The sequence below is a fragment of the Hyposmocoma kahamanoa genome, unplaced genomic scaffold, assembly GCF_003589595.1.
Source record: "Hyposmocoma kahamanoa isolate Upper Pololo Valley unplaced genomic scaffold, ASM358959v1 66, whole genome shotgun sequence".
In the NCBI taxonomy this organism is placed as follows: Eukaryota; Metazoa; Arthropoda; class Insecta; order Lepidoptera; family Cosmopterigidae; genus Hyposmocoma; species Hyposmocoma kahamanoa.
The window spans coordinates 24,195,373-24,222,453 of NW_020653854.1; the positions used below are offsets into that span (position 1 = coordinate 24,195,373).

General features: G+C 38.6%; 2 protein-coding genes across 3 annotated transcripts in view; both read left to right on the forward strand.

Moving 5' to 3' along the window:
- Positions 1-21,214, forward strand: part of LOC113231999 — a 99,085-nt gene extending 77,871 nt beyond the window's left edge. For both annotated transcript variants that reach the window (XM_026466619.1, XM_026466618.1), the window contains 6 exons: positions 6,667-6,746; positions 11,584-17,658; positions 17,743-17,909; positions 18,530-18,741; positions 18,813-19,003; positions 19,528-21,214. In XM_026466619.1, the coding sequence (XP_026322404.1) occupies positions 11,614-17,658; positions 17,743-17,909; positions 18,530-18,741; positions 18,813-19,003; positions 19,528-19,752 (6,840 nt within the window). In that variant the 5' untranslated portion in view covers positions 6,667-6,746; positions 11,584-11,613 and the 3' untranslated portion in view covers positions 19,753-21,214. The remainder of the gene's footprint in view (positions 1-6,666; positions 6,747-11,583; positions 17,659-17,742; positions 17,910-18,529; positions 18,742-18,812; positions 19,004-19,527) is intronic.
- Positions 21,215-22,106: 892 nt separating this feature from the next.
- LOC113231678 (contactin) lies at positions 22,107-27,081 on the forward strand. The gene is made up of 3 exons (XM_026466135.1): positions 22,107-25,565; positions 25,648-25,833; positions 26,005-27,081. Exons 1-3 carry the CDS (start codon positions 22,110-22,112, stop codon positions 26,305-26,307), a joined length of 3,945 nt encoding a protein of 1,314 aa, XP_026321920.1. The 5' UTR covers positions 22,107-22,109; the 3' UTR covers positions 26,308-27,081.

Here is a 27,081-nt window from a genome sequence, read left to right on the forward strand (position 1 = left end):
AAGAAAATTTTATGGCAGAACCCAACACCGTCATCGCCGCGGTTCTGTCGGCCAATTCGAATAAGGTTCCTTCATGAAACTGCAAGTATTATAAAAAATGAAATAAAATATGTAGAGGACCAAATAAAACAATTGACAAAGACACAAGTATCAAATTCTACTGGAGTGATGTATGTTCGACATACCTTGGTTCCAACCATGGTAGATGCAAAGGTGTGCAATGCGGCCACGGGTACAACGTCGACCATGAGATGCTACATATGTGGAAAAACATCAAAAGAGTTTAACGATTTTAAAACAACCAAGACGGAAAATCCTGAAGCACTTAAATTCGGGCTTTCAACTTTACATGCGAGAATCCGATTATTTGAGACACTCCTGCACATAGCCTATAAAATGCCTTTTAAAAAATGGCAAGCTAGGGGTGAAGATGAAAAAAATATTGTCAAAGAAACGAAAAAACGAATTCTAAAACATTTCAAACAGAAAATGGGATTGATTGTAGATGTCTAAAGCCGGCTTTGGAAATTCAAACTCGGGAAATACAGCCAGAAGGTTTTTCAGTGATCCTGAAACAGCTTCTGAAATCACAGGCATCGACATAGGCCTCATCCAGAAGTTTAAAGTAATATTAGAAGCTATTTTCTCTGGCCATGAAATCGATGAAACCAAGTTTGCAAATTTTGCCCAAGAGACCGCGGAACTGTATGTGAAATTATATGGTTGGCATCCAATGACACCCGCATTACACAAAATCCTCATACATGGTAATACTATTATCAAGCATGCCCTTCTACCTATCGGACAACTCTCTGAGGAGGCTGCTGAAGCCAGGAACAAACATTTTCGGTCACCCTTTTTTACCAGAAACTGTAAAACTGTTTGTGCAAGTGGATCCTTAAAAGTTCAAGAGTTGAATGTGGAAAATTGTGGGTGTTGAAATAATTTTTTGTAGTGAAGCCTTGTATCATGTGTATGTATTACTATTTTTGGCAATAAATATTAAATATTTCTTTTTTTTCACCCTGTATTATTACAGTAAATTAACTATATAGTATTGAAAACAGAATTTTAAATGATCTCAAATAAAAAAATGGCAACAAATAATTTTGACCGCATTTTGAGGTCAAATACTCCACTGTGGATCGTTCAGCTTGTAATATACGTTTTTGTGTTAATACGTCAAGTCGAGTTGAACGCCCCGCTACTGCAGCAAAAGGGTTCGACGGAACTACTTTAGTGACAATAGTGAACATTTGAAAACTACGATCGTCATTTCGGTTAGATATCGTAACGAATACAATACAATCGTAACGTAACCATTTCTATATTCAACTTGTAAACGCGATTATCGCCTTAAAAGGAAACAGGCAAGATAAAGCAGTACATGGAAATTTAGTAATTCGTGATGATAAAGAAATTTCAAGGTCATTGACTGGTTCGTAAGTATTGTTAAACAATGAATGAAGACGAGAAAGGAATTGCAATAACAGTCCCTAGGGAAGTAACATATAACAAACACCGGAAACATAAAGCTATTTAGCTGGCCCATTTGTGTCGCGATAAATTACACTGGTCTAATAATAGAGGGCGCTATGCGGGGGAAAATAGAACGCGAAATGTGGGCCGCAGTCGCGCGCGCACATCCACTGCTGTTGTGATATGTTTTTGCTTGACGTGACAAATACATTTCATCGTGTTAATATACATATTATAATGACAAGCCCGTATGTGTCACACGCAAATTAGTTCAAGTCTAATTAATAATTTCGAAGAAAATTCCAACAAACACAAGACTGTTTTGAATACGAAGAACAAGTTACGGCTTAACGGTGCTCCTTCAGGTAGTATAACAAAACTCCCTATCACATCATAGTAACAGTTATAAAATATTGTCATCAAGAATGTTTTATAATTAGCAGAATAAAATTTCAAGTAAATACACTTACATTAAAAATAAAATTGTTATATTTTTAAATACATTGCTGTAGTAAAATAATTGCTAGTTACACGTCAAAAATATAGACCAACATGATGACAACATATAAATATTACTTCCAGGATTTCAGGGAGAGACATTATTCACTTTGTGTGTTATTTACTTCAAATTTACGTAAATATATTTGCCTATATTACTCTTTAAACTAATAGCTTATATAACCTACCAACCAGTGTTGCCAGATGATTACATTTTTCGAATTTTTCGTAACATTTGACCCTCTCGCGTAAGTTTCGTTTTTAAGGCAATTTTATCGCGTATCTTTCGAAAAATAACTTTTTTTTTTAATTCAACTACATCTGTTATTATAAATTATGTAATATAGTTTACGATCGCAACCATATTACACAATAAAGATTAGCGATGGCGCAAACAACTTGAAATCTGCTTATTATTGCTTAGAACCTATATCTTGAGATAAATATGTATCATTAACAGATACTTAGACTTTTTGTTTTTTTTTTCATAATACTAAGTGACGGGGCGAACAAGTCGTGCACCTGGTGGTAAGCGTAACGCCTGTCTGTAACCACCTACAGAGATCACTCTGAGACATAAGTTGACAAGTCCCTGTAATTTCACCTGCACCCTTACCCTTCATAATGCTGTACAGTAATGCTGACATTGTTTCGCGGTAGAAATGGGTAACCGAACCCTTTCACAAGGAACTCTATTGCTTCTAAAAAAGTTTTTAAATTTAATTTTAATTTAATTTAGATCTTTTGGGTGTATATAGTTCAATAATGTCAAATGTATTTTTTCACTATTTAAATGTTTTTCCTTTATAAACAATTAATCTTAGTAATACCTTAAGATTGTCATGTGTCATTTCCAAGGGTGAGAGCCTGGTGACTTGTAGTACAGGCGTTAAGCCTTTAACAAGCACCAGCGCCCAAAAATAAGTTATTGCATGTATCTTAAATTACTAAGAACTATATGTACGTATTTTTGTGGATGAATAAACGTTATTATTATTATTATTCTAAAATGTAACTTTTGCAGCAGAAATGTAACTTTTCAGGTAATGAAACGTAATTTTCGACTCAGTGAGCCTGGCAACACTGCTACCAACTTGTATTGGAGGTATAATACACATAAACATGGTTGTTCAAAATCTATCGGACGGAATATCGGTTTTTCGACATTAAAAAAATACATAGACATTAAAATAATACAACTTTTTTTTTAATTCATAATGGAAACAGAAGATATTGGTAGTTTGACTAAACTTCCCTCGATAAATAAAATCACAAAATTCCGCAAAAATTTAATTAATAAACTATTTTTACCTCACTAGCTCGGAAAGGCTTTCTTTCTCATTAGGAATCTGCGCGCAAAAAGGTTTTTGAAATTCGAACTTGACGATGGACTGTGGGCGCTGAACTCTTTCAATAAAAAAGAACATGAGACGTTCAACTACGCGATTTTTACATTATTTGTGTAATATAAACCCACTGATATATTTTATTCTGAACTGATGTATCAGGCAGGTGCATTCGATTTTTTTTTGAGATTATGCAATGACATTTGGTCTTCCGTGTTCCGTAATAAATACGACAGGGGACTACGAGCTTATTTTACATTGAGAGTATATATCCGCCACCATTACTTGAAAGGGCGCTTGTGATAAAACTCAAAATCGAGAAAATAATGTTTAAAACAATGATTAGTTTCATTACTTTTAGATATTTACTTTTATCTTGTCTTCATACCTTATCCACCTAGGAAATTATAACTTTTTTTTTTTTATAAAAAGAACGTCCTCACAAGTTCGTGGACTTACATCTATTTTATTGAAATCAGTTACCGCAAAGTACGCGAAACCGGATTCCTTACACCCTTAGAGGTACAATATTTTCTTCAAATTGAAATGGGACCAATACTGAGGCTGAGAACAAAAAACGATTCACCAAAACCGGTTCACAAAAATCGCGTAACATACATAAAAGATACAGTCGAATTGAGAAGCTCCTCCTTTTTGAAGTCGGTTAAAAAATCGCCATTTTTTCTAATCGCTGCAGTATGTATAATGAATTGTTTGAAAAAAATTTCAACTAATGGCGACAGATTTTATTTCTAAAAGACAAGGTGTTCAAACATCGTGCAAATGACTTTCTCCGGGTCTTCGCCTTAAATGTCTTGTTTCAAAGACATTAAGAAATCGAATTCAGGGATCAGTTTCTGAATTAGTTAATGCCTACTTAAGTACTTCCATTCCAAATTTATTTATCGGCTTACTAATCACTTACATACTTGAATACACTTACATTTGTTCAAGGCAGGCTGTTTACCTTTACGAAAAGGACCTATTAGGTGATGTTAGCTAAATAATTAATAAAAAGTACCTGCTGAGAGTTTTTTAATTTTGTGATTTGCAAATTTTCACCCACGCAACTTTCCGTTTGTAGTCATAGCTATTTGTTTAGCGAATCAATTAAAAGTCCCTATTAGGGGTACGGCTTCCCCCTTCCGAGAGGTATGGAGTGTGTCTATAATACCTACGGGAGGGTATTATAGACACACTCCATACCTAGGGAGGGGGACTTCAATAATCTGCACCTACTCGTCTGGGAAATTAAACGAATATAAATTTGATATACATCAAACCTCATAGTATTGCGAGAAAAAATATTTGTTCATTTACCACTTATTGTAAAATGATTCATTGTGTCTATTCAAGGCTAAAGGTTGACTGTTCATAGTAGGAAGTTTATTATAACGACTTACAAGAAGATGTTTTGTTTATAAATAATAATAGGAAAGAAACAAAAATACATGCTTCGATCGCGATTGTTTAGTACTATTGCGGTCGAATATGTGCCACAACATGTAACGCTCCAAATTGTAAACACTAACGCGATGTTGACTATACCATTAACCCAATTCTTCAATTGTCATAAATCACGAAACAATTAAGGTAAATAATCAAACAATCGAATATGAGAAGCCAAACAAATCATAAAATCTAAGCGGGAATTCTAATCGATGATACACGAGCGGGCTTGTCATATACGTATGTGTCGTATGACATCAGCTACCATTACTAAGTGTTCGCGAAATTGCGTAAATACCGGAGTCACATTTCAAAACGTTGGCAAAGAAAAAATGTAGACATATATTCACCTTGTTTTGCAGCAGGGCAATGACCTCGCACAGCTGTGGGCCGCGTCGTAAATAGTTCGCTACACGCACACATGTAAAGAACGCTGCCGCCATCGAAAAATTGTATGGGGGGCCATTAGGGGTATGAAGTCGATATATTGGCATATTCCTTTGAGCTTTATTTAGAATTACCACTTATTTGTTACACACTAGTTACATTACAATTTGTACACATACAGGACCAAGGAAGCTATATATCTGCACTAGTTAAGGGTTTAAAGCTAATTCGTACCAGGTTGTTAAACTCGGCCGTTGTATGTCAGATAAATACATTGTTTTGCGTAACACTTGTAATAACTTTAAAAACAAAGGAATAAAAACGGCTTTCATGGCTTTTTAAATAGCTACAACTTCGGGGAAATATTCCAATAATATATAGATGTATCCTCCCTGAAATGACCCTTGTATTTGTTAAAATAAACAAGTTAATAAAACTTGTATCTACAGCTCAATCCGTCTAGTGACTCGTTAATGTAAAGAACGTGTAAATGAATATTGTCGGGTTGTTGAACTTTATTAGGTACTTGAACACTTCCTACACGTTAAATTTTCTTCGAATCATTAATTCACCCCACCTAAAGTATGTATTTCATTCAATAACTAAGTAAAGAAAGGCAAAGAAGATACTTCTTTAATAAAAACATAGTTTAAGAAACCATACCGTAACTGAGTGAAAACGTTAACCTTCGGGAATTATAATTTTTTAAAAGCGATATGTTCTTTATTGATATTGATCTCAACGTAAATCATTTAGACACCATTTCCTTTAAAACGTAGTGTCATTTAAAAATCATCTTCCAATAATGAAAATATCAGTGCTACTCTAGTAATGTGCAAGATACATTCACCGGCCTACTTATGCTATGCGTCAACATGATCTGCCCCAACAAACAAATCGTGTGGATTTATTCAGCGGATTTACAAGTCAATGCGCAGGAGTGCTGAATCGTTTGACGCGCGCCCGAACTAGGTCAATGTCCCAACCACACCACGCCATTCGCTACCAACGTTATGTAAAGTACCCTCATCGTGAATTATGATTAGAACTCGCGATATGGTTATGTTTACAAGAACACAGTAACTTTAATATTATAACCGAAATAATAACGGTTTGTGGTATGACAATAGTGGTGTATTTGATGTCTTATGTGGCTCAAAATTATATCAATCTAAGCATGTTTTTATAACAACCAGTAGCAGAAGAGCTGCTTGTGAATGAGTTCCTCCAAGGAAGTACTGACGCCATATCTATTTCTGCCGCCAAGCAGTAATGTGAGGATTACTGCGTCCCGGTTTTGAAGGGCAAACGTGCAGGTGAAACTACAGGCAACTTGGATTTGTCGGCTTTATGTCTCAAGGTGACGGGCAGTGCCCGGATCTTTACGATTAAAAGCTTTCATGATGCCTAGATCCCGGACAAGCTCAGCTTAAAATTTCAAAACCTACTACAACGCATTCTATTATATTGCTGAAGTTGCTTATATTTTCTTTTTTTTTTGTTTCAGATAGCTAATCTGACATATACAGCAGAATGAAGACGATGAGAAGCGGACATTCTCATCAAGCTGGGTAGCTGTTAACAAAAGTGAGTACGCTATCATTCAAGTGTCATTGACAAGTTCACGTAATAATGTAAATAAAACAATGAATTTCGGATGATGTTCGGGTTGCCACGGTTTTGCAGCGGTTCAGGTATGTGTGCACGGGCGTGTATAGGGTGGGGGTTTGCTCCCATTCTCCGTCCAAAACAATTACTATCAAATAAGTAATACTCGACCGAGCTTAGACTCGACTACACATCGAGCGTTTTTTATTTTGTTCGAGTATTAATTATTAAGAATAGAAAAATAATATTGATACCACTTAGACAAGCGTAACAAAATCAAAAGATGTAATAAACAAAACTAAAATATAAAAAATAAACAAAATAAAATAAGATAAAACAGACAAAAAGCAAAAAAAAGTTATTTTAACGACTACAAATGTTGTACAGTCATGTGTGCGGTTGTGGCGTACGCAAAAGGACTTCATTCAACTTATACTACAACCATAATTGCCTGCGACGTTGGTTTTCAATGAGCCCTGAGCTGAGATGAGTGACGGACGTGTGTGTCGCGAAATAAAATAAACTGTATTTAAATTTATATTGAATTGATATTCAATTATTTTTATGTGAAATTATTACTACTAATTACTATTAAATTACTAACTACCAATTAATATAAAAATAATTGAATATCAATTCAATATAAATTTAAATACAATGAATAGCGGTATCTCTAGCCGGGACTGGTAGCTGTAAAGGTATCTAAATAGGTGACGAAATACTTTCATAAGATTTCTCATAGATGGCGCTACGGCTAAAAGTCGTTGAAAAACAAAATACAAAGATGCGACAAAGCAAATAAAAAAATTCGTGAGGTCCGCTGGTCCGTTCCGTGGCTTAGTTGGTATAGCGTCTGGCACGGTATGCTAGAAGTCGTCGCTCGGTTCGAATCCGGCCGGATCGAAGGAATTTTTTCTGAGTGTTCGATAATTATAATAAAATAAACTGCTTAAATATTTCTGTGTTCATTGTACAGTGATTTGACAGTAATTATTTCAGACGGGGAGAATGAGAGTCAGGGCCTGATTATGATTCAAGGTCATTCCTTTTGAGTATAAACGCAAGGAATCACCTCAGTGATCTGGGCCGGAGCGAAACGAGCAACGTCTTTTTCGCTCTTATTGCATGGACATAAAACTTTCCGACGGACTTAATGCGTTTCAGTTTCGATTAATGTGGTGATTTCCTAAAACTTCCTCTGCAAATTTTTCTAACGACTTCTGCGGGTATAAATTCCCGTCATCAACTTTCATGGTAAAAGTAAGGGCCACGATTTTAGGATCCGTAAATAGACAACTGGAAACAACTCTCTGTATCTTTGATAGCCAGCGGGTGTATAACGGAATTCCCGCAAGTGTGCTACATAATTGCATCTTGCAACGCGCCAATGCACCCGTGTTATTGCGCACTTGCGTGTCCAATGCAGCTAATATAAACTTACAACAATTGCGTGCTATGAAAGTCTTAAATCTACATGACGCGTTCCTTTTCTAACTTTTCAAGTCTTTCTTTTCTATGTCGGTTAGCAAATATTTTTGAAGATTCAAGCCATGCTGGCCAGATACGAGTTCGAGACAACAAATATTACACAAAACAAACACTAACAGGTAATATGTTGAAGGCGTGTTAGATACAGATTTATCTTCCTTATCTAACACTACGACTATCTAATCTATTCTATTTCAGAATGTGCTGATAATATTACGATATTTATAAGATAGCAATAAATGTATTCTTATACATTAGCCTATAACTTTATCCAATTCCAAAATGAATATAAATTTTCGATCTTTGTACTTTGTGTTAATAATTATAACAAACTAGTGGAGTAATTAAAAATATAAAAGATAATTGAATATCAATTCAATAAAAATTTACATACAATGAATAGCGACATCTCTAGCTAGGGCTGGTAGCTGTAAAGGTATCTAATGGGGGTGACGAAATAATTAAGATTTCTCATAAATGGCGCTACGGCTAAAAAGTCGTTGAAAAATCAAATACAAAGATGCGACAAAGCAAATAAAAAAATTCGTGAGGTCCGCTGGTCCGTTCCGTGGCTTAGTTGGTATAGGGTCTGGCACGGTATGCTAGAAGACGTCGGTTCGAATCCGGCCGGATCGAAGGAATTTTTTGTGAGTGTTCGATCTTTGTATTAATAATTATAAAAATAAATATTAAAAAAAACCGCGTGTGAGTGGGCAGCTAGTAGCAGTAGATGATAGCCACGTGTACCCTTAAAGCTGCGTTGTACCCACATACGTATTCAAGGATGTAAAGACAACACTTTGGTACAAATAATTAACGTTTCAAAATGAATTTGGCTCCCCTTGTTTGTTTGAATAATGTATCGCGGCCCGCCGTTGGCGGCGGCTGTTGGCTATAGAGGACAGGTCTCGCATCGATCGACTTCACGGTAACATTCAGCTTCCGTCTACTGGACTATCGTGTTAAATTACAGATTCCTAGGTATATAATATATTAACTACTGCGTTTGAAACATACTCTACCAAATATACCGCTTTAGGTTTTTGCTTGCTCATTTTGATCGTACGCCTGTAAATTTTTAAAGGCTCGTATTAATAAACAACGCCCAACTCTTGTATAAAATGTGTTTTGGTGCCTTACAGATTTCGAGATAATTTTACCGCGTATTAATTACAGTATCTTCCAAATTGCCGCATCGGCAACTTGGAAGATGCTATCTAAAATGATGAAGACTGCACTTGATTAGGAACGACCTTGAGCTACAGCTTACGAGTAAGTGCTAAGTGACGTTTATTATTAAGCAGATTTTTGGACTATTCGTTATTGTTATCGTAATCAAAGAATAATCGTTGATGTGCACTCCGAAGCTTATTCATAAAATCGTAATATCCACTCAAATTGCATAATCTACGAAAGGAATTACTCGGTAGTTTCTCAACCGATATGCAAGACATTTTAAACTAGCACAAATAACACAATTGTACAGGAAATGATTAAGTCCAATTTTGATCTGTGACCCGAAATAATTAAGGTCAAAGATCACCTCGTAAAGTCTATGGGAAAAATATTGACTAGTATAAAGAGAAATAAAAAAGACTGTTGCTAAAGGGAATTAGCTCCCTTTATACATTCAGGTCACACCAGGAGCGTAGAGGATTGCGCACGGCAAAGCCTGTACGCGCTATCGATTACCTGTTAAAAGTTTTTTAAACTAACGTTCTTCCGTGCGCGATTCCTGGTGTTTGTTGTTGTTACGACGGAAAGAGCGTCCGTGTAAAGGTTAATCGCGCAGGATAGACCGCGTGTTGGAGTGTCGGTCTTTCCCTTTTCCTTCCAACATCTTTACACGCGCGCTCAATAGCGCACGAGTATAGTATCTGTATAAAGCCTGCTATTCACTTTCCGTCTACTTGATACGGGGTTAGTCATTTAGCACTAATTAAGTGTATAATCATAGTCATAACCTCATATCTCATAAGTGCAGAGATATACAGATTGTTATTTCACGTGCCAGTTTACGTAATCTGGATCCGTTATTGCAACACTTCGTGTCTAGTCGCAATCGATCACGTCGTCAGGGAAACGATTTCCGCCGAACCTATCTGTTCATTTGTACACACCCTGTGTAGACTATCTTACATCGCATCGTGCTTACAAAGAGTCGCGATGCCATGGTTTACAGCTTGTCCATTTTACGCCCTAGTAACATAACCGTGTTGCAAATAGGACAGCGATTTTTTTATAGTGAAATTAATAAAAGTGGTGAGGAGACCATATAATACGATGCTCATAGACTTGCCTAAGAAACTTATTCTCAAACTTAGTAGTAATTTCATTTGTTTCGAGTAAAAACACTTAGCATTAATGTTAGTAGGTACACAATTACATAATAAACACTGTTACAAAGATGCAATTCACAGCAATACCTCATATTTAGATTGTGCGCGAAGAAGCTCTGGATGCGGTAGGGAAAACAGTCCACGCGCGCTTGTGCGAACATCCCTGATGCACTATAAACCGAGCGCGTTGCTATATTGAACCCGGAGGGCCTCAAAGGGCCAATTTATAAAAAACCCCCCTTTTAGCTGCAAGTATAAAGGGAAAATGCTTAAGCATTATTAATAACTCACTAAATTTTTTATGGTCTCTTTGATACAAATTCATCTCACGTACTAGGTTGATGACGTACCTACGTTATTATATATAGCATCAAACTAATTTTACTCGCAGTCGTCCAAATGGTCTAAAGTCTTTACGTTTTGATCTTGAACATTGAATGGTAATGACTAATGACAAATGACGATGGAGCAGCGGTCAATGCTCGCGAAATTAAATTTGTGTATTCCGATAATAATGCAAAGTGGATTCATGAGTTAACTATTATTATCATGGATACAGTGATATCTACAGCAGAATTGTGAAGTCCAAACGTACACTTTCGTTTTTATGAGATATTCCAAAATACGATCGCTCCTGCATTTTTTCAACTCGTTAGCGGAAATACAATCGATTTGAACATGGTATGGTAATGAATTGAGTCCGAAGGTCAGCAAACTTTTTATCGATGTTGTGAAGGATCGCGCGGAAGTTCGTAGAGGTAGGCAGATATCACGTGAACTTTATGCGGAGTTGGTAGGTGCCGTGCGGGGGCGTAGTACGCTCAAGGGCAGCTGTGGGCCAATGACCCCGACATCTCTGAACCGCCGCCTCGCACCGTGGGCTACATACTACATTTGCACTAACACATAATCGTTTAATCCTTATAAAATCATATCTTGTCCTTTACGAATTGTAGAAATTGTATTAAATTGAATTTGTGTTGTTTTAGGTGGCGCTTGACGCAGCAAAAGTGCGGAGCATGGATGTGTTCAGCAATGTCCTAGAGGGCACAAGACAGTACTTTATGGGGCTACCGAAACAAGCACAATCGGAAGGGGGTGGTCCCACCAAGTGGCAAAATGAACCACAACCACAGCTTGATGCGCATCCTACCACGCCTTCACCCGCAAGCCGTCCGCCATCAGTTTTGCCTGTACCCGCAGCACCACCACGCCCACCCTCCGAGCCTTTAGAGCCCGAACCACACATCATTCACAAAGCTACTGTGATGCGTGAAGCCGCTGAGAAGCGCCGCGAACAGCCCGAGCCCGATGACGATGAAGAGCCACCTGCGGCTATTTCACCACCTAGCCACATCATCCGCAAGCCACCGCCGGCACCGGCGCCAGCGTCTACGCTGGCTGTTGCCCCAGCTGCGGCTTCACCTGCACCGGCACCCGCTGCACCCTCTCCGTCGCCCGCTCGCCCACCGTCAGCTGCGCCCTCGCCAGCCGTGCATGTCGCGCCGCCCTCAGCACCCGTGCCGCCATACGTCCCGGCTGAGCTTACGTCGCATTCATCCTTAGATGCAGCGCAATATCGGCCGACGTTGCACCGTGGCCACACACCTGTACGCTCACTAGATCCTTTTGCGCCAGGCCGCCCACCCGATCCGTATCAGGCATCGCGTCCACCTGAAACGTACGCGCGGTACCCATACGAATCTAACCTACCGGACTCGGGTCGTAGTGTACATGGTCCGCCGACTCCTTCACCACCGCGTCATGGTAGTCCACAAACGTACGCTCGCTTATCCAGTACGATGCCTCAGCACGTCCCGCGTATGCGTGAGCCTCCTGTGCCTACGGGCTCGTCGCAGCGATATGCGCCTGCACCCGCGCAACCAGCGCCGTTGCCCAACGACCGCGTGCCTCCTATTCACCATCCATCGATCCCATCTCCGCAGCAACGTTTGCCAACGGACACTCGAGCCGTACAGTACCCACCTCTTTCGCAACGCCGTGAACCTTCACCATACAACAGGGCTGTACAGTACGATCGTCATCCTCAACTTCCATCGCGGAAGTATGATCCTCAACAAGCTTATCCTGGCTATCGACCTGGGCCGCCAGTCACACAGACGGTACCGACGCACCCACCAGCGCCATATAAACATGTGCCTGTTGAAGCTGCCGGAATTCCTTATCCTACGAGACCTCTGGAGCGAACACCAGCACCCTTGCAACCTTACTCACTTGACTCACGTCTCACGCACGAAGCGTCGAGACGGGCTGAGTACCCTTGTATTAGACCTGTAGAAACACGACCGGCGCAGTACCATTATTCTGCAGCTTCATCGTCATCTTCGACACGGTACGCGCCCGCTGCCAATACTGTCCAAAGCTCATCAACGCCATCGAGATCCGTTCATAGACCTGTTGCAGCACCAAAATCAAATTACGATTTACCGCCATCAAATCCAGTTCAAACGTCTCCTGCGCGTTCCAATGTCAAACCTGGATATCCAAATCAACAAGCACGAATGACAGTTACAGTAACATCACTCGTAAATCAAATGAATCAAACTAAACAGAAGCGAGAGTCTCCTTTGGACTTATCAGTAAAAACAGTAAAAAACTCCGCTGATTCTTCAACTACTCAAGATGATGTTGTAGATTCTGCTACGACGGAAAGCAAAATAATACCACTTCAACCACGACCTACCTCTAGTAGCCGACGTGGCACAGCAAACACGAGTTTCGGCGAGTCTCACAAAGTAGACTTTGCTCCAGACTTTTCACAGTACAGAGATAGAAGTGCAAGTTACAGCTATAGTGCGCCTCGCCCTCTAGACCAGCCTAGTAACCATTCCGTACGATACAATGGTACCTACGAAGCTCCTAGATCCGTTGCTGAGTCATTTCCAGTAGAACCTCGACAACACGTATATCCGGATCGCAATAAATACAATGTACCACCAACTAGAACCGATTACGTTCCTCGAATAGATCTTACGAGACCTGCAAATGACGAACGTCGTCCCGACAACAGAATAAGAGACGATAGACACTTCGTCATAGAGGAGAGAAAACGTCCCTCTGGCCCTATTGTTAGTAACATTCCAGAGAAAATAGTGCGATATGAGACATGGGTGGCAGATAGCAGAATAGACCATATGAGTTTGTCAGCACGCGAACAGCATGAATTGATGAGTAGACCAGTGTATAGTTATAGCAGTCATAAACAGTTTGAGGCTTACCAAAATGAACAAAAGCGCGTTGCGTCATCAAGTAGCCATCGTGAACATTACACACATCTAAAACATCGATATCCTTATCCTGTAGAACCACCAACACGTGACCGAGCTGATTATAATGCTCACTATCATGACAGGAATCCGTCTAGTAACAGCCGTCATGTTATACAAAAGATTCCGAGCCATAAAGATGCCCATCATCATCACTTAGATCTACAATCGGCAATGCCCGATAAGCGAGTTCTAAGTATATTACGAAACAGTTTAGAAACAAAACAATCTGGTTTTGTCGAACCGCCAAGACCTGCAAGACAAATACGGGATGTTATCGTTATCGATGATGTTGATGATTCTGTAATAGAAATAACGGATCTTACAAAAGAAGACACAGAAATGACAACAAAAGGTGTGCCTAAACCGGGGCATTCTCAAAATGTTCCTAACGTAGGCCATCACATTCAAATGCCCAAAGCTATAGACTCTTTGCCCCGGGACTCGGAGTATCAGAGATACGAGAATACAGAGCCCAAAAGTTCTTTAGAAAATGACGTAGCTTCTAGAATAAGAACAAAAGGGGAGTTGAAAGTTTTGCCATCAGATAACATCATGAAAACTGATTTAAAACAAGATGAACCTGAAAAGGGCAAAATTCTTCCAAAGTCGCAAAAACAACATCTATTTAATCAAATTCGGGAAGATTTAAGACTAGAATCAGTCATAAAGGGTGATAAACCTGAAGCAATAATACCAGAGGTAAAATCAGAACCCATGAACATTGAAGAAATAGAAAAAGACGCTGCAGTGCCCATTAAAATAGAAAATATATTGAACAACTTGGAATCTCCGAATATAACTTCCCCAAGCCCTGCATTAGAAGATGATTTAGACTGGGCTAGTGCTTGTGATAATTTTATGGAGCAACTGAAATCAGGATGCCACAAAAAGAAAAATCATAGAAAGCGTATCGATACGTCAGAAAATAATAATGATGCTAAAAATTCTAAAGCTCCAAAAGTAGAGACAACAGAAGCATCGTCTACTATGCAGACTGTTAATCAGCCTTTGACCGTTATCGGAAACGCCACGTTAGATCCTGCAATAGTTGTTAAACAAGAACCTGTTGACGAAGACGAAATCAAAGACTCTGACGAAAAGTTTGTAAATGAGTCCTGTAACAACGAGATTGTTAAACCATCTGGAGCCCTAGACTCTATGCAAATTACTATTAAAACTGAAAAGACCTCTACAATTGACACTTCAATAGAAAAAGATGAAACTACAAAATTATCTGTAGAGAGTCTACAAAAAGATAAGGACAAGACCAGAGGAAAAAAATCGTCAGTTCTGCGCGAAGACAAAAAACTCAGCGACGAAAAGAAAGTTACTCCAAACAAGACTAAAAAGACTTTACAAGATGAAAACGGTAAACATGTAGACAAATCAAAGCCGAAAAAGAAATTATTATTTGAAGAAGATAAAAAGGTAATACAAACCGATAAACCAAAGTTGAAAAAGAAACTGATATCCGAGGGCGCAAAAGAAAGCCCACCTGAAAAACCGACGCTGAAGGAAAAAACATTTTTCGAAGGTCAAAAAGAAAAACAAAGAGACCAACCAAATTTACAGAAAAAATCATTATCAGAAGACAAACTTAAAGACCAAGTAAAAAATAAGAAGGCATCTTCAAGCGACGAAGATAAAATAAATACAGAAAACGAAAATAAAAAAGGTAAAATTAAAAAATCATTACCTCAAGAATCCCCCATAAAAGAAGATGGAGGAAAAAAGGATAATAAGGGCAAAGTTATAGGAAAATCTGAAAAAAATAAAATGCTCAAAAAAAATTGTAAGACAACAGACAGCCCTACTAAGAACAAAATTTCAGGGAAGTTTAAATCTAGATTCGACAAAAATGAAGAAACGACAGTAATCGTGAAAAAAGAAACTTTAGAAGAACCAATAAAAACTGTAATCAAAGAAGAATTAGAGTCCACAGACGACGATGAACCCCTAATTAAAAGCAAATTGCAAAAAGAAAAAGAAATGAAATATCAATTATTAAAAGACCTTTCTGAAAAATCCGCTTATGTTAAGTTAGAGTGTTTTGACGTAGATTTAAATAAAAACACAAGAATATCTATCGACTCATTAACTAAAGATAAAGATGATAAACTTAATAAAGGAAAACTAACAAGACAATCACAGAGATGCAAGGGCAAACCAATTTCTATAGATAATAATAAAAATGAAAATCAGGATGAGGAGTCAAGTTCAAATAGCGATGATGAGGACCTTGCTGTAACCACAAGACTTCGTGTGAGAAAGAGCATCAAAACTGAAGAGAGTAAAGTTGCACCTGTAAACAAAACTCCTGTAAAAACATCATCGAAAAAGCAAGAAAATAGTATAATTAATACCTCCACGCCGTTACGTAAACCAGGATTTGGCGACGGCTCAGATTTCCATCCTGGATGGGAAGAAGAACTTTACAGATACAAACGATCATTACGCATGCCACCTAGGCTGATTGCCATTCCAAGAGGACGATCAGGAGGGCCGTTTGTCCGCGGCCATGGAACATTTTTCACGCGTGGTTCTACTTCCCTTCCAGATTTAGACCCTGCTCCCCTGTCACCTGCGCCTTCATTAACACCATCCGCTGCAACAGATGATCTGTGCGCACGACGTCCAGATAAACTCAATCTTGACAGTGACCTTGAATCTAATTCCAGCTGGTCGGCAGTAAACCGGTTGCATTATGATTCTGAAGCTTCTACGTCAACTGTGTTCTCATCTACAAAAGCTAAAAAGAAAGGTTCTATTGTTGATGTTCTTATGCAGAAATGTGGCAAGGCTAACGAGTCAAATAAAAGAAAAAATAAAGAGAAAGACGAAAAAACACCAAAATTAATACCTAAAAGTGGTAATGCCAACGAATTACTTCCAACGCCAAGTCTAGGTCTTGTTAAAAATTTAAATAAAGGGAGTTTAAGTGCGAAGAAAGAAAAGTTGATGGAAGATATATTTTACCTCGGTCCTTTTAGAAAGGAAACAGTTGCAGCCTTCAGAAATGACTTCATTAAAAATACGGAAGGTTTATTAGGCGCTACAGAAGAATTTTCGCCCGTAATACTGAAATCTAGGACACGAACAGAGAGCAGAGTATTGAAAAAGAGAGCTACTATCAAAGAAGTATTTGGAGATGAAAGACCTGCGTCGGCTCCGCCAACATCGTGTAGAGAGGAAGACGAAGTAACGTCAGCAGTAGAAGAGGAACCAAAAGTTACGGTAAAAAAAGAACCTGAATCAAAGCCAAAAATTAAACCCAAACCAATTGTAAAAGATAAATTGAAGCGGAGATCCAGTTCAATACGAGATGGTCTTAGAAGTACAAAATCACTAAAAAGAAACGACGCTAAGGGAAGACTGATGAGGCTGAAGAAAAGAAATAGTTTAATGAAGTCCCTAGCTAACAAAAGATTGAAAGATTTAAACAACAAAATTAAAAAAGAAAAAACAGATGACGCTGTCGAGGACAACGAAAAACGTAAAGAAGAGGGTAGTTCACCAAGCACAGTTGAAGGCAGCACCAAAAGACGTTTAAAACGATTGTTTGGAAGACGAAAATACAGTTCAGGATTCGATTACATCAGAAAAAAGAAGAAAATCATACGGAGAGAAGATACTCCCAATAACAAAATTCGTCGACCAGGGCCAAAACCGAGTCCTGAATCAGTACACGACATACAGAAAGAAATCAAAAGCTGGTTCATTAATAAGAGCATTGGCGAGACGCATCTTCACCGCGCAGCAAGACTTGGTTATACGGTAAGCATTAACTTAACATATACTTTTATGATATTGTATATACCTGTAAAGACAAAAATTTTGACTATTATTTTATTTTTTCAGGACTGTGTCGCGTACTGCCTAGAGAAAATGGAAGCAGAACCCTCTGCTAAAGACAACGCTGGGTTTACACCATTACACGTGGCAGCGGCTAAGGGCCATGTTAGGATTGGAAGACTTCTCCTGCAATACGGGTCCAACGTTTCTGCGGCGGCGCAAGGGGGTATCAGGTGAGCTAAAGCACGACAACATCCGAATAACACGCGGAAATGAACCCATCTTGGCACATCGCCAAATTATTTATACGCTGACCTAGATTGATCTTATCACGTACGTATGTTAGCCAAAAGCGTTTGACGTGCGATTAATTTTGTTATTTATCGTGTTACTGGTGATTTATTTACGTTCCAAGCACAGGTTCCAAGCGTCTTTGTTGTCGACTCTACTCGTTAGTCGAATCACAGTTGTTTTTCTTTCTATCAACAAAGGTGCTTTATTATTGCTGCATAGTCACTAATGTTAAGCAAATAACAGAATTAAAAAAGTACGAAATTATCGATCTACAGGATAATTTAAATAAATACATATAATGCACACACAACGCAAACCCTGTGTCGCGGGTTCCATGGACGTGTGTCCATGTGTGTGGTTGTATGTGTATACAACCACAAATTATACCCAAACTCACGAGGGAAATTAGTGCAGACCAAACAAACTTTTCTCCCGGCCCGAGAATCAAACCCGGGACCTCTGCGTGCCAGACCAGCACTGTAACCGTTTGACTACAGAGGCAGTTTTAAACAAAAAAAAGTAAAAATCTGGTTCTTTTTTAAACCATCCTACTTTTCAGACCGCTACACGAAGCATGCGAGAATAGTCACGTAGAGATGATACGACTACTTTTGGCATACGGCGCTGACCCTTTGTTGGGCACTTATGCGGGGCAGACGCCAGAAGAACTGGCAGAGGGATCGGCGGCAAGATTTTTGAAACTACATATAGCTGACGCTCAAGGAAAAGCTGTCGAGCCATGGAAGTTTCGATCACCTGCTGAACTTTTCGGTGAGTTTTGTTCCAGGTTTCATTAAGTTTCTTATGAAAGGATTTCTGTCAATCTTTTTTTTGCCTTTCAGACCGCGAAGAGCTGGGCTGTGATCCCCTCGCCTCGCCTCCACCATCTTCACCGCCTCCCCCGCCAGACGCGACTATAGAGATGCAGTGCACTGAAGCGCCTTTACCTCCTTTCTACAGCTTGAGGAATACTTCTGGACAGCCCTCAGAAGGGCTTTGGTGTCTGCTGCAGGATGTCATCAACTTGCTACAGGTAATAAACAGTGTATGTCAATTATTCAAGATTGGTTGGGACATGTGTTTTTAACTAATAATAGATAAGCAAAAATAAATTAGATCCCAATCCAAGCTAAACATGGTCATATGTAAAGCAAGGGGAAGATTGCAATAAAAAAAATCTTTTTACCTCACGGGCTCCGAGAGGTTTTCTTTCTCATTAGAAATCTGCGCGCAAAAGCGTTTTTTTTTTTTCACGTTAGAGTGGAAAAGATTTTTGATTTGAGATTTTTCTTTCAATGAAAAAAGAACATAATGACACCTACAATTATTTTGTTATAGTTCAACTGTTTTTCTTTCATTTAGCATTTTCCTCGCTAAAGTGAGGTGAAAAGTTGTGTGTTTCGCTCGGTAGCAAAGTTGTTTTGCGTTTTGTGTCTTGAAACTCTCGCTTTGCCCAGGATTCTCTTCGCTTACTCAGGTTTCAATACAGCACTCGCGTCAAACAACAATTTTGCAGCCTTGCCATACCAAATAACTATTAAATAAATCTTTTTGCAGATCAAATCAAAAGAAAGCCTACTAAAGCAGATCCACTGCGGTTCAGGCTCACCAAAAGAATTGCTTCGAGAGATCCGCACCCAAGAGTTCTTAGAGCGCGCGCAATGTCACCAACTGCTTGGCGCTGGAGAAAAGGTCAACGTGCGAGCCTCCAAAGTGTCCCTTATCAGGGTCACAGACAAACTGAGACAACTGCTCAAGATAGAGACCGTCCTTATAAGCTGACGACATTCAGCTCAGCATGGAATTTCAAAAAAGAGTCGCTAAAGACAGTTCAGAGATTTCACTCCTAAGTGGAAATCATGGACGATGCATTCAACACTGGAAGAGGAATAGATAGAAGTACAGATAGAATAGAGAAATATGAAAGATGTTATAGAAAATGTATGCCCAAAAAATTAATATTGCTTGGAAAAGATATTATATAAAGTTACGAGATTCGCAGAAGACGATGGTCCACGGCTCAACAGCGAGATCTTATACCAATCGACTGACTACTGTAATCTAAACAAAGATATCTCATTATGAACAAAGTAAAATATTCGTTACTTGAGACTGTTAATTTAAGGCAGCCATTTTGACGTCGCACGAAAGCGAATTTCGAGTTTGTTTCATGTCATGAACAACATTTTGTAAATAGTGTATAATATTAACTTTTTTTCGCATATAAATAATGCTTTAAGTGTATGATATTCTCATGGGTGCTATTTAACGTTGGTGTACGGTGTTTTGTATGTAAAGATAAGTAGGTAATGTGGCGAATCGCTAAGTTTAAACGAGATGTAGTTACCATAATATTAATGTAAGAATAGCATAATCTTCAACTGAGTGTGCAATAGTATGTCCATCGATGGTTTTTGTTTGTATGTGGATGGGAGAGGTGCAAACGCGCCAAGGCACAGGGTCGAAGAGCCTTATCACACGATCCGTACTTAATGTCAATGAGTGTAAATTTAAGATGCATGGAATTCCTCCTCTCTCATACAAAGTTTGAAGTCAGAATAAGCTTGAACGAAACACCTTTGTGAAGTTTACACATAGGCCTCTATAATACTAAAATATTTTGTTTTACAATGTGCCCTGAGATTATGCTCTTTGATCTTTTTTATTATAGCTATTTTTCGTTCATTGTTATGTTTGCTTGTCTGTCCAAAATATTTTTATTAATTATTGTACAATTATTTTACTTAATAAAAATCAAGTTGTTTTTATTTATACAGTTCTCTTAGGAATTTAGAAAATAAAATTATTGAATCATATTGTGTAATGCATATCGCAAAAAATATTAACACTGTAAATAAGATGAACAGATATTTTATTTACTTATTTTGTGGAAACTTTCATCTGAATATTAACCAATGGAAAACGAATAAAATATTTTTCTATTGGTAGGTATTTAGCTTGTGATTAAAGTATTTTGGATCATTGTAAGGTCGAAGACGGATACAGGCAAAGTTCCGCCCCTGCAGACTTGTGGAGAATAACGAAGAAGTACATGAATAATCTGTGATGAAATTATATTAGAAAGGATAACATTTAGCGCGGAAAAGGTGTGAACATAGGTAAATGAATTTTGGAGAAAATGAATGAAATGTCGATTTATAACCTAGTATACTTTCGTGAGTGAAACAAATTGGTGTAAAACTATCTGTTATTAGCAGTACCTACAGTGTAAGTATTATTATAATTATTGACACATATTTCTTGTTGATAACATGGAAAATATAAAATGTGAACAATGAGGCGAGTATTTCATTTGTTACTTTACCTTCCTAAACTCCAGTTAGGTAGGCAACTAAGCAAGAACTTATTAGCACTATTAATAAAATTGTTACCACGAATTCCACAAAAGCAATTAATAGCAATTACATATCTTCTTCATCTCGTACAGGTTACAAAACTAACATCAGCAGTTACTCCAAGTGCTGCCATCTATTGACATTGAACGAAACTTTTTTACTCTAAGAGCACATTCTGTTTCACATATAATAATTATTCTAATTGCAATCAAAGTGATATTTCTCATTTGATTGGACGTATATAAAGGGTACGTAGGTACGCCCTTTATATATTTATATAATATTTTCTTTTCGAGATTCGTAAATCAATTAAATAAAATCGATTCATGTTATCGACACCTTTGTGCCTCACCACTAGTTCATTTTTCATACACTATCGTTCGGAAATGTTTCATTTCGATAACAATACATTAATAATCTCAAGAGTGAAAATAGATTTGTTTGATGCACTCTTCCTAACTTTGTTGTAAAATACATTTGCCACAAAGAGTTTCTCTGATGGTAATTACATTTTTGATAGTGTAAAACGCGATTTGATATTAATGATTTCATCTACAAACTCAGTTGGTAAAACTTTATTTCTGAACGCATTGTTGACAGCAAGTTTGGGCGAGGCTTGGTTTAATGTTGTCCGATTTTTATTTTCGAATTAGAAACCATTTTTCTGAAAATATCCTAATGAGATCTCTTTGAGGTAAGCTTTCTTATGCAATTAACGTAGTGTGTGTGCCAAACAAATGCGTCGCCAGTTCATAATTACGTTTTTCTTTGTTGTAACAGAAGATGAGAAATCCGTTGCTCCTACTCGCGGTGACGAGTTGTGTGTACACCCAAGTGCCGGACTCTTCAAATACCTACGGACAGACGTATTCACAGCAACCGTATCAATCGGAGAGTACACAGAATTCAACATACCGGAATAGCTTGCAAATACCCTACGGTAGCTTTCCCGTCGGTGTAGGGGACTACAACCAACAACCACAGAGCCCTTTCTACGGCGAAGCTTACGGCGAACGCTACAACTCTGACAACTACGGAGAGAATGACGTCGACGACCCCCAAAACACTGCTAGTTACTATGCCAATCTAGACTACGAGGAACGCTACAGGTGCCCGCCCAATTGGGTACGTTACAGGGAATCGTGTTACCGCTTCACCAAGTCGCCGAACCGACCCAGGAATGAAGCGCGTAAAATATGTCAAGCTTATGAAGCTGATTTAGTTGCTGTAACTAATCCTGAAGAACATGGTTTCATCATAAATACTTTGATGCTGTTAGATCCCCAAAAGGGATCATGGTACGTTGGAGCTCACCAGCAAACACCAGGATACTGGGCTAATGATGTAGACGGCTCGCAGTTATCAGGTTTGGAAAATGCATTCTTTGAAGATCGGACATTAACATACAACAGTTATAACTTGCTACCCCGAGACTACTTGGTGTATAAATTCTCACAAAAAGAGGGACGTTGGGGCCTGGCACCTGTAGAAGGTACTCAGTATTACCATTTTATATGTGAAGGACAAATACAGAGGCTAAGGTATCTCATCGAAGAAGAGCGTTCCTTTACATATGGCCTTGAAACTTATGATCCAGAACGGATCCCAAGAGGTCCGTATTTCATAAAGGAGCCAGTTGATACAATTTATGATCCATTGAGAAACCAGCACGTGCAGATCACATGTACTGCTGGAGGTTACCCTGCCCCAGTTTACAAGTGGTACAGAGAGGACTATCAAGTGGATAGTCCTGTTTACACTGAAATTAATCCTCTAGCAGACGAAAGATTTATAATAAGTGGAGGTACTCTAATGATCTACAATCCTGATGCAGATAAGGACAATGCACAGTACCACTGCACAGCTACAAATAAGTTTGGTACCATAAGATCAGAATCAGTCAGATTATCATTTGGTTTCATCAGAGAATTCAATCAAAAACGGCCAAATGAAAATGGTAATCAATACTGGGGCAAAGCCATCAATTGTGATGCGCCATCATACTACCCAGGTGTAAATTTCCTCTGGGCTCGAAATTATTTCCCCAATCTTGTTGAAGAGGACAAACGTGTCTTTGTTTCATACGATGGAGGTCTATACTTTTCAGCTTTAGAGACTATTGATAGAGGGAATTATAGTTGTAATGTAATGAGCAAAGTTTCTGATGCTGGTAGGAATGGACCTTTCTTCCCATTGTCTGTTTATTCACATTCTGATTATCAGCAGCTTAAATTCCCAAATAATTTTCCAAAATTATTCCCTGAAGCTCCTATTGTGGGGCAGGAAGTTAGACTGGAATGTGTTTCATTTGGGTATCCTGTGCCTTCTTATAATTGGACTAGAGTTAATGGCAACATTCCAAAGAAAGCTCATTTAAGCAATTTTGATCGTGTTTTGACTATACCCAATGTAGGAGTTGAAGATGAAGGTGAGTATACCTGCTATGTTCGTAATGATAGAGCAAATATACATAACAGTGTGTTTCTTAAAGTACAGGCTGAGCCCAATTTCACAATCCCCTTGTCTAACAAACATGTAGACAATAAAAGGGAACTACACTGGAACTGTGAAGCCTTTGGTATACCTGACGTTAATTACACATGGTGGAAGAATGGTCAGAGATTACATATGGAGACTTTAGAGCCTGAAGACAGGGACCGTTATGTAATTCAAGACAATGTGTTGATAATAAAGTATTTGGACTCCGTAAGGGATCCTGGTATGTACCAATGTGAAGCTAAAAATCAGTTGAAGGCGAGATATTCTACAGGTCAATTGCGAGTTCTATCTCTGAAACCATCGTTTAAAAAAAGACCACTGGAATCCGAGACATATGGTTCTGAAGGAGGTAACGTTACACTGAGATGTAATCCTGAAGCAGCACCAAAACCAACATTCACTTGGAAGAAGGATGGTGTAGTCATTGGAGCAGGAGGTAAAAGATTCATAGCTGAAAGTGGAAACCTCGTAATACGGCAGCTCTCCAGAGACGACGAGGGCGTTTACACTTGTGTAGCTAAGAACCAATATGGTTCAGATGAAAGTCGTGGTCGCCTAATTATTTTACGCACGCCACGATTCCTTGAACGCCTTCCTCCTCGTATTACGACTCAAGTTGGTAACACTGTATTCCTACATTGCAATGCTGAAATAGATCCCCTTTTGGATACGGCTTATCTATGGAATCATAATGGAATTCGGATTAAAGATGCTTCAGACTTTTATGCTGATAAGAGAATTAAAATCGACGGCGGAGAATTAACTATCTACAATGTAAGTCTTTCTGATGTTGGAGATTACGAATGTATAGTTAAATCAGCAATCGGTCGAGTCTCTTCACATACTCAGTTGCGCATAGAAGGTCCACCTGGTCCTCCCGGTGGGCTACAAATTTTGAACATTCAGCGTTCTTCAGTGACTCTGGAATGGACTGATAGCAATCCAAATGGCCGGCCTATTACAAGCTACGTGGTTACAGGACGTACGAACTGGAACTCCACTTGGGTAGTTGTAAATGACAATGTTGTGAATGTGATTGAAGTCGACAGATACAATGGAAGGAAACGTGTTATTTTGAATTCGGCTCTTATGCCTTATTCAGTTTACGAATTTCGAGTTCAAGCTGTAAATCTTTTGGGCATTGGAAAGCCCTCAGCACCCAGTCCACAGTTCTCTACTCCACCTGACAAGCCACACCAAGCACCAACTAATATTGGCGGAGGAGGTGGGAAGATCGGTGACCTCACTATTACTTGGACTCCATTACCACCGTCTCTACAGAATGGGCCTGGTGTCCACTATAAAATTTTTTGGCGACGCAATGGTACAGAGGTGGAATTCCAGTCACTTCTTCTCAAAGAATATGGCAATATTGGCATGCATGTTGTACATATATCGTTGGACTATTTCTTTACGCCTTATAACGTGAAAGTACAGGCATTTAACGATATGGGTGCTGGACCTGAAAGTGAAATAGTAACGATATACTCTGCCGAAGACATGCCTCAAGTAGCACCTCAACTAGTGTACGCGATGTCTTATAACTCGACTGCATTGAATGTGACTTGGAATCCAATCGATCAGTCGCGCGACCGACTACGTGGCAAGCTGATTGGACACCGTCTAAAGTATTGGAAGCAGAACAACAAAGAAGAAGAATGTATATACTATCTATCCAGAACAACGCGCAATTGGGCACTCATCGTTGGTTTGCAGCCAGACACTTATTATTTCGTTAAGGTAAATTTTCCATTTAGGCTTGCATGTTAATGAAATAATTGATCTCGAAACAGTGGCTTAACACGACGCGCGGGTCTTTCAGGTGATGGCATTCAACTCGGCAGGCGAAGGGCCGGAAAGTGAGCGTTACCTAGAACGTACCTTCCGCAAGGCCCCGCAAAAGCCGCCAGCTTCCGTCAATGTATGGGCTGTCAACCCGAGTACTGTAAGAGTAGTTTGGCGATACGTGCAGCCGACCGATGAAGAGGAGCCTTTACTGGGCTATAAGGTATTATTGATCTCTTGTTTAATTAAGTTGCGACTCAAATGTTTTTCGGATACTACCTTCTTTTTTCTTTCTATTGTGAATGCCAACTTTCAAACAAAACTCATCAATATTAATTAATTATCAAGCTAAACAAATTCTGAAAAACTAATTAGTATATCTTTATCTTTTTAGGTGCGAGTATGGGAAATCGATCAAGACATGAGCACTGCTAACGACACTCTAGTTCCAGTGGAACACAAACTGGAAGCTTACGTAACGAATTTAACACCAGGCAAGTCATACAACTTGCGAGTGCTTGCATATTCAAATGGAGGAGATGGAAGGATGTCCTCTCCGCCAATCACTTTCCAAATGGGAGATTACCACAGTGATGCATATGGGTACTATGTTAAGAAAAGTACCGCCACGCACAGAATAGATTTAGGCCTCTTCTTTTTATCACTTTTACTCTCTAAAACGTGGTTTTTCTCTTGATGTCTTTTTTATATTAGTCTGTAGCTCTATAGTGATATTGTTATTGTAAGCAGCTATTTGATACGTGACCAATATTTTTATAAGATTATGAATCTGCTCGTTTATAAGGAATAAACATTCCGCCCGCTTTTGTTACGTATGCAGCTTTTTGATATTAGGTTGTGATATTTCATCCGGCCATTTTTTCGCGACTGTCGAGATGTGTATTTATTTCTTTTTTATTTTTATTTAGGTACTAATTATAATATGTTAGGTATATCTAGCATTTATTTACCGAGAAAGATAATTTTTTACTTGTTATTAACTCCATTAGCCTGTAGGTAAAATTAGTTTCTTACCGACACGAAAATCAACTTCTTATATAATTGCTTTAAATTGTTTTATTATTGGTTTATTTCTGTTTAGATATTTTACTATTATTACATTACGTCAAACTCAATTGACAATAATTATTTAATGTAAGTTGATGATATTCACATGCTACAGAATCTCACCATCTTTTAATTAGTCCATATCATTAGTAATCTTAGTTTATAAGCGAAGGTTATTTGTAGATATTCCTATTCAGCTTCATACTAGCAATCCGAGCCATTTATACGATCGAACTTATCTATTGATAGGTTTAATATTTGTTTAAACCTGTGGATTTCACAAATTCATGTGATAGTACAAATGGAAGAGTGATCTTGACTTGAATCCAGTTTTATGTAAATGAGAAGATGCCTTATAATTATAAATGTTAAAAAAACGTAATGTTTTAATAAATAGACCCAC

Coding starts and splice junctions, on each gene's coding strand:
- LOC113231678 (XM_026466135.1), top strand. CDS start 22,110: ATGAGAAATCCGTTGCTCCTACTCGCGGTGACGAGTTGTGTGTACACC. Junction 25,566..25,647: donor ACACTTATTATTTCGTTAAG/GTAAATTTTCCA, acceptor CGGGTCTTTCAG/GTGATGGCATTCAACTCGGC. Junction 25,834..26,004: donor AGCCTTTACTGGGCTATAAG/GTATTATTGATC, acceptor TTATCTTTTTAG/GTGCGAGTATGGGAAATCGA.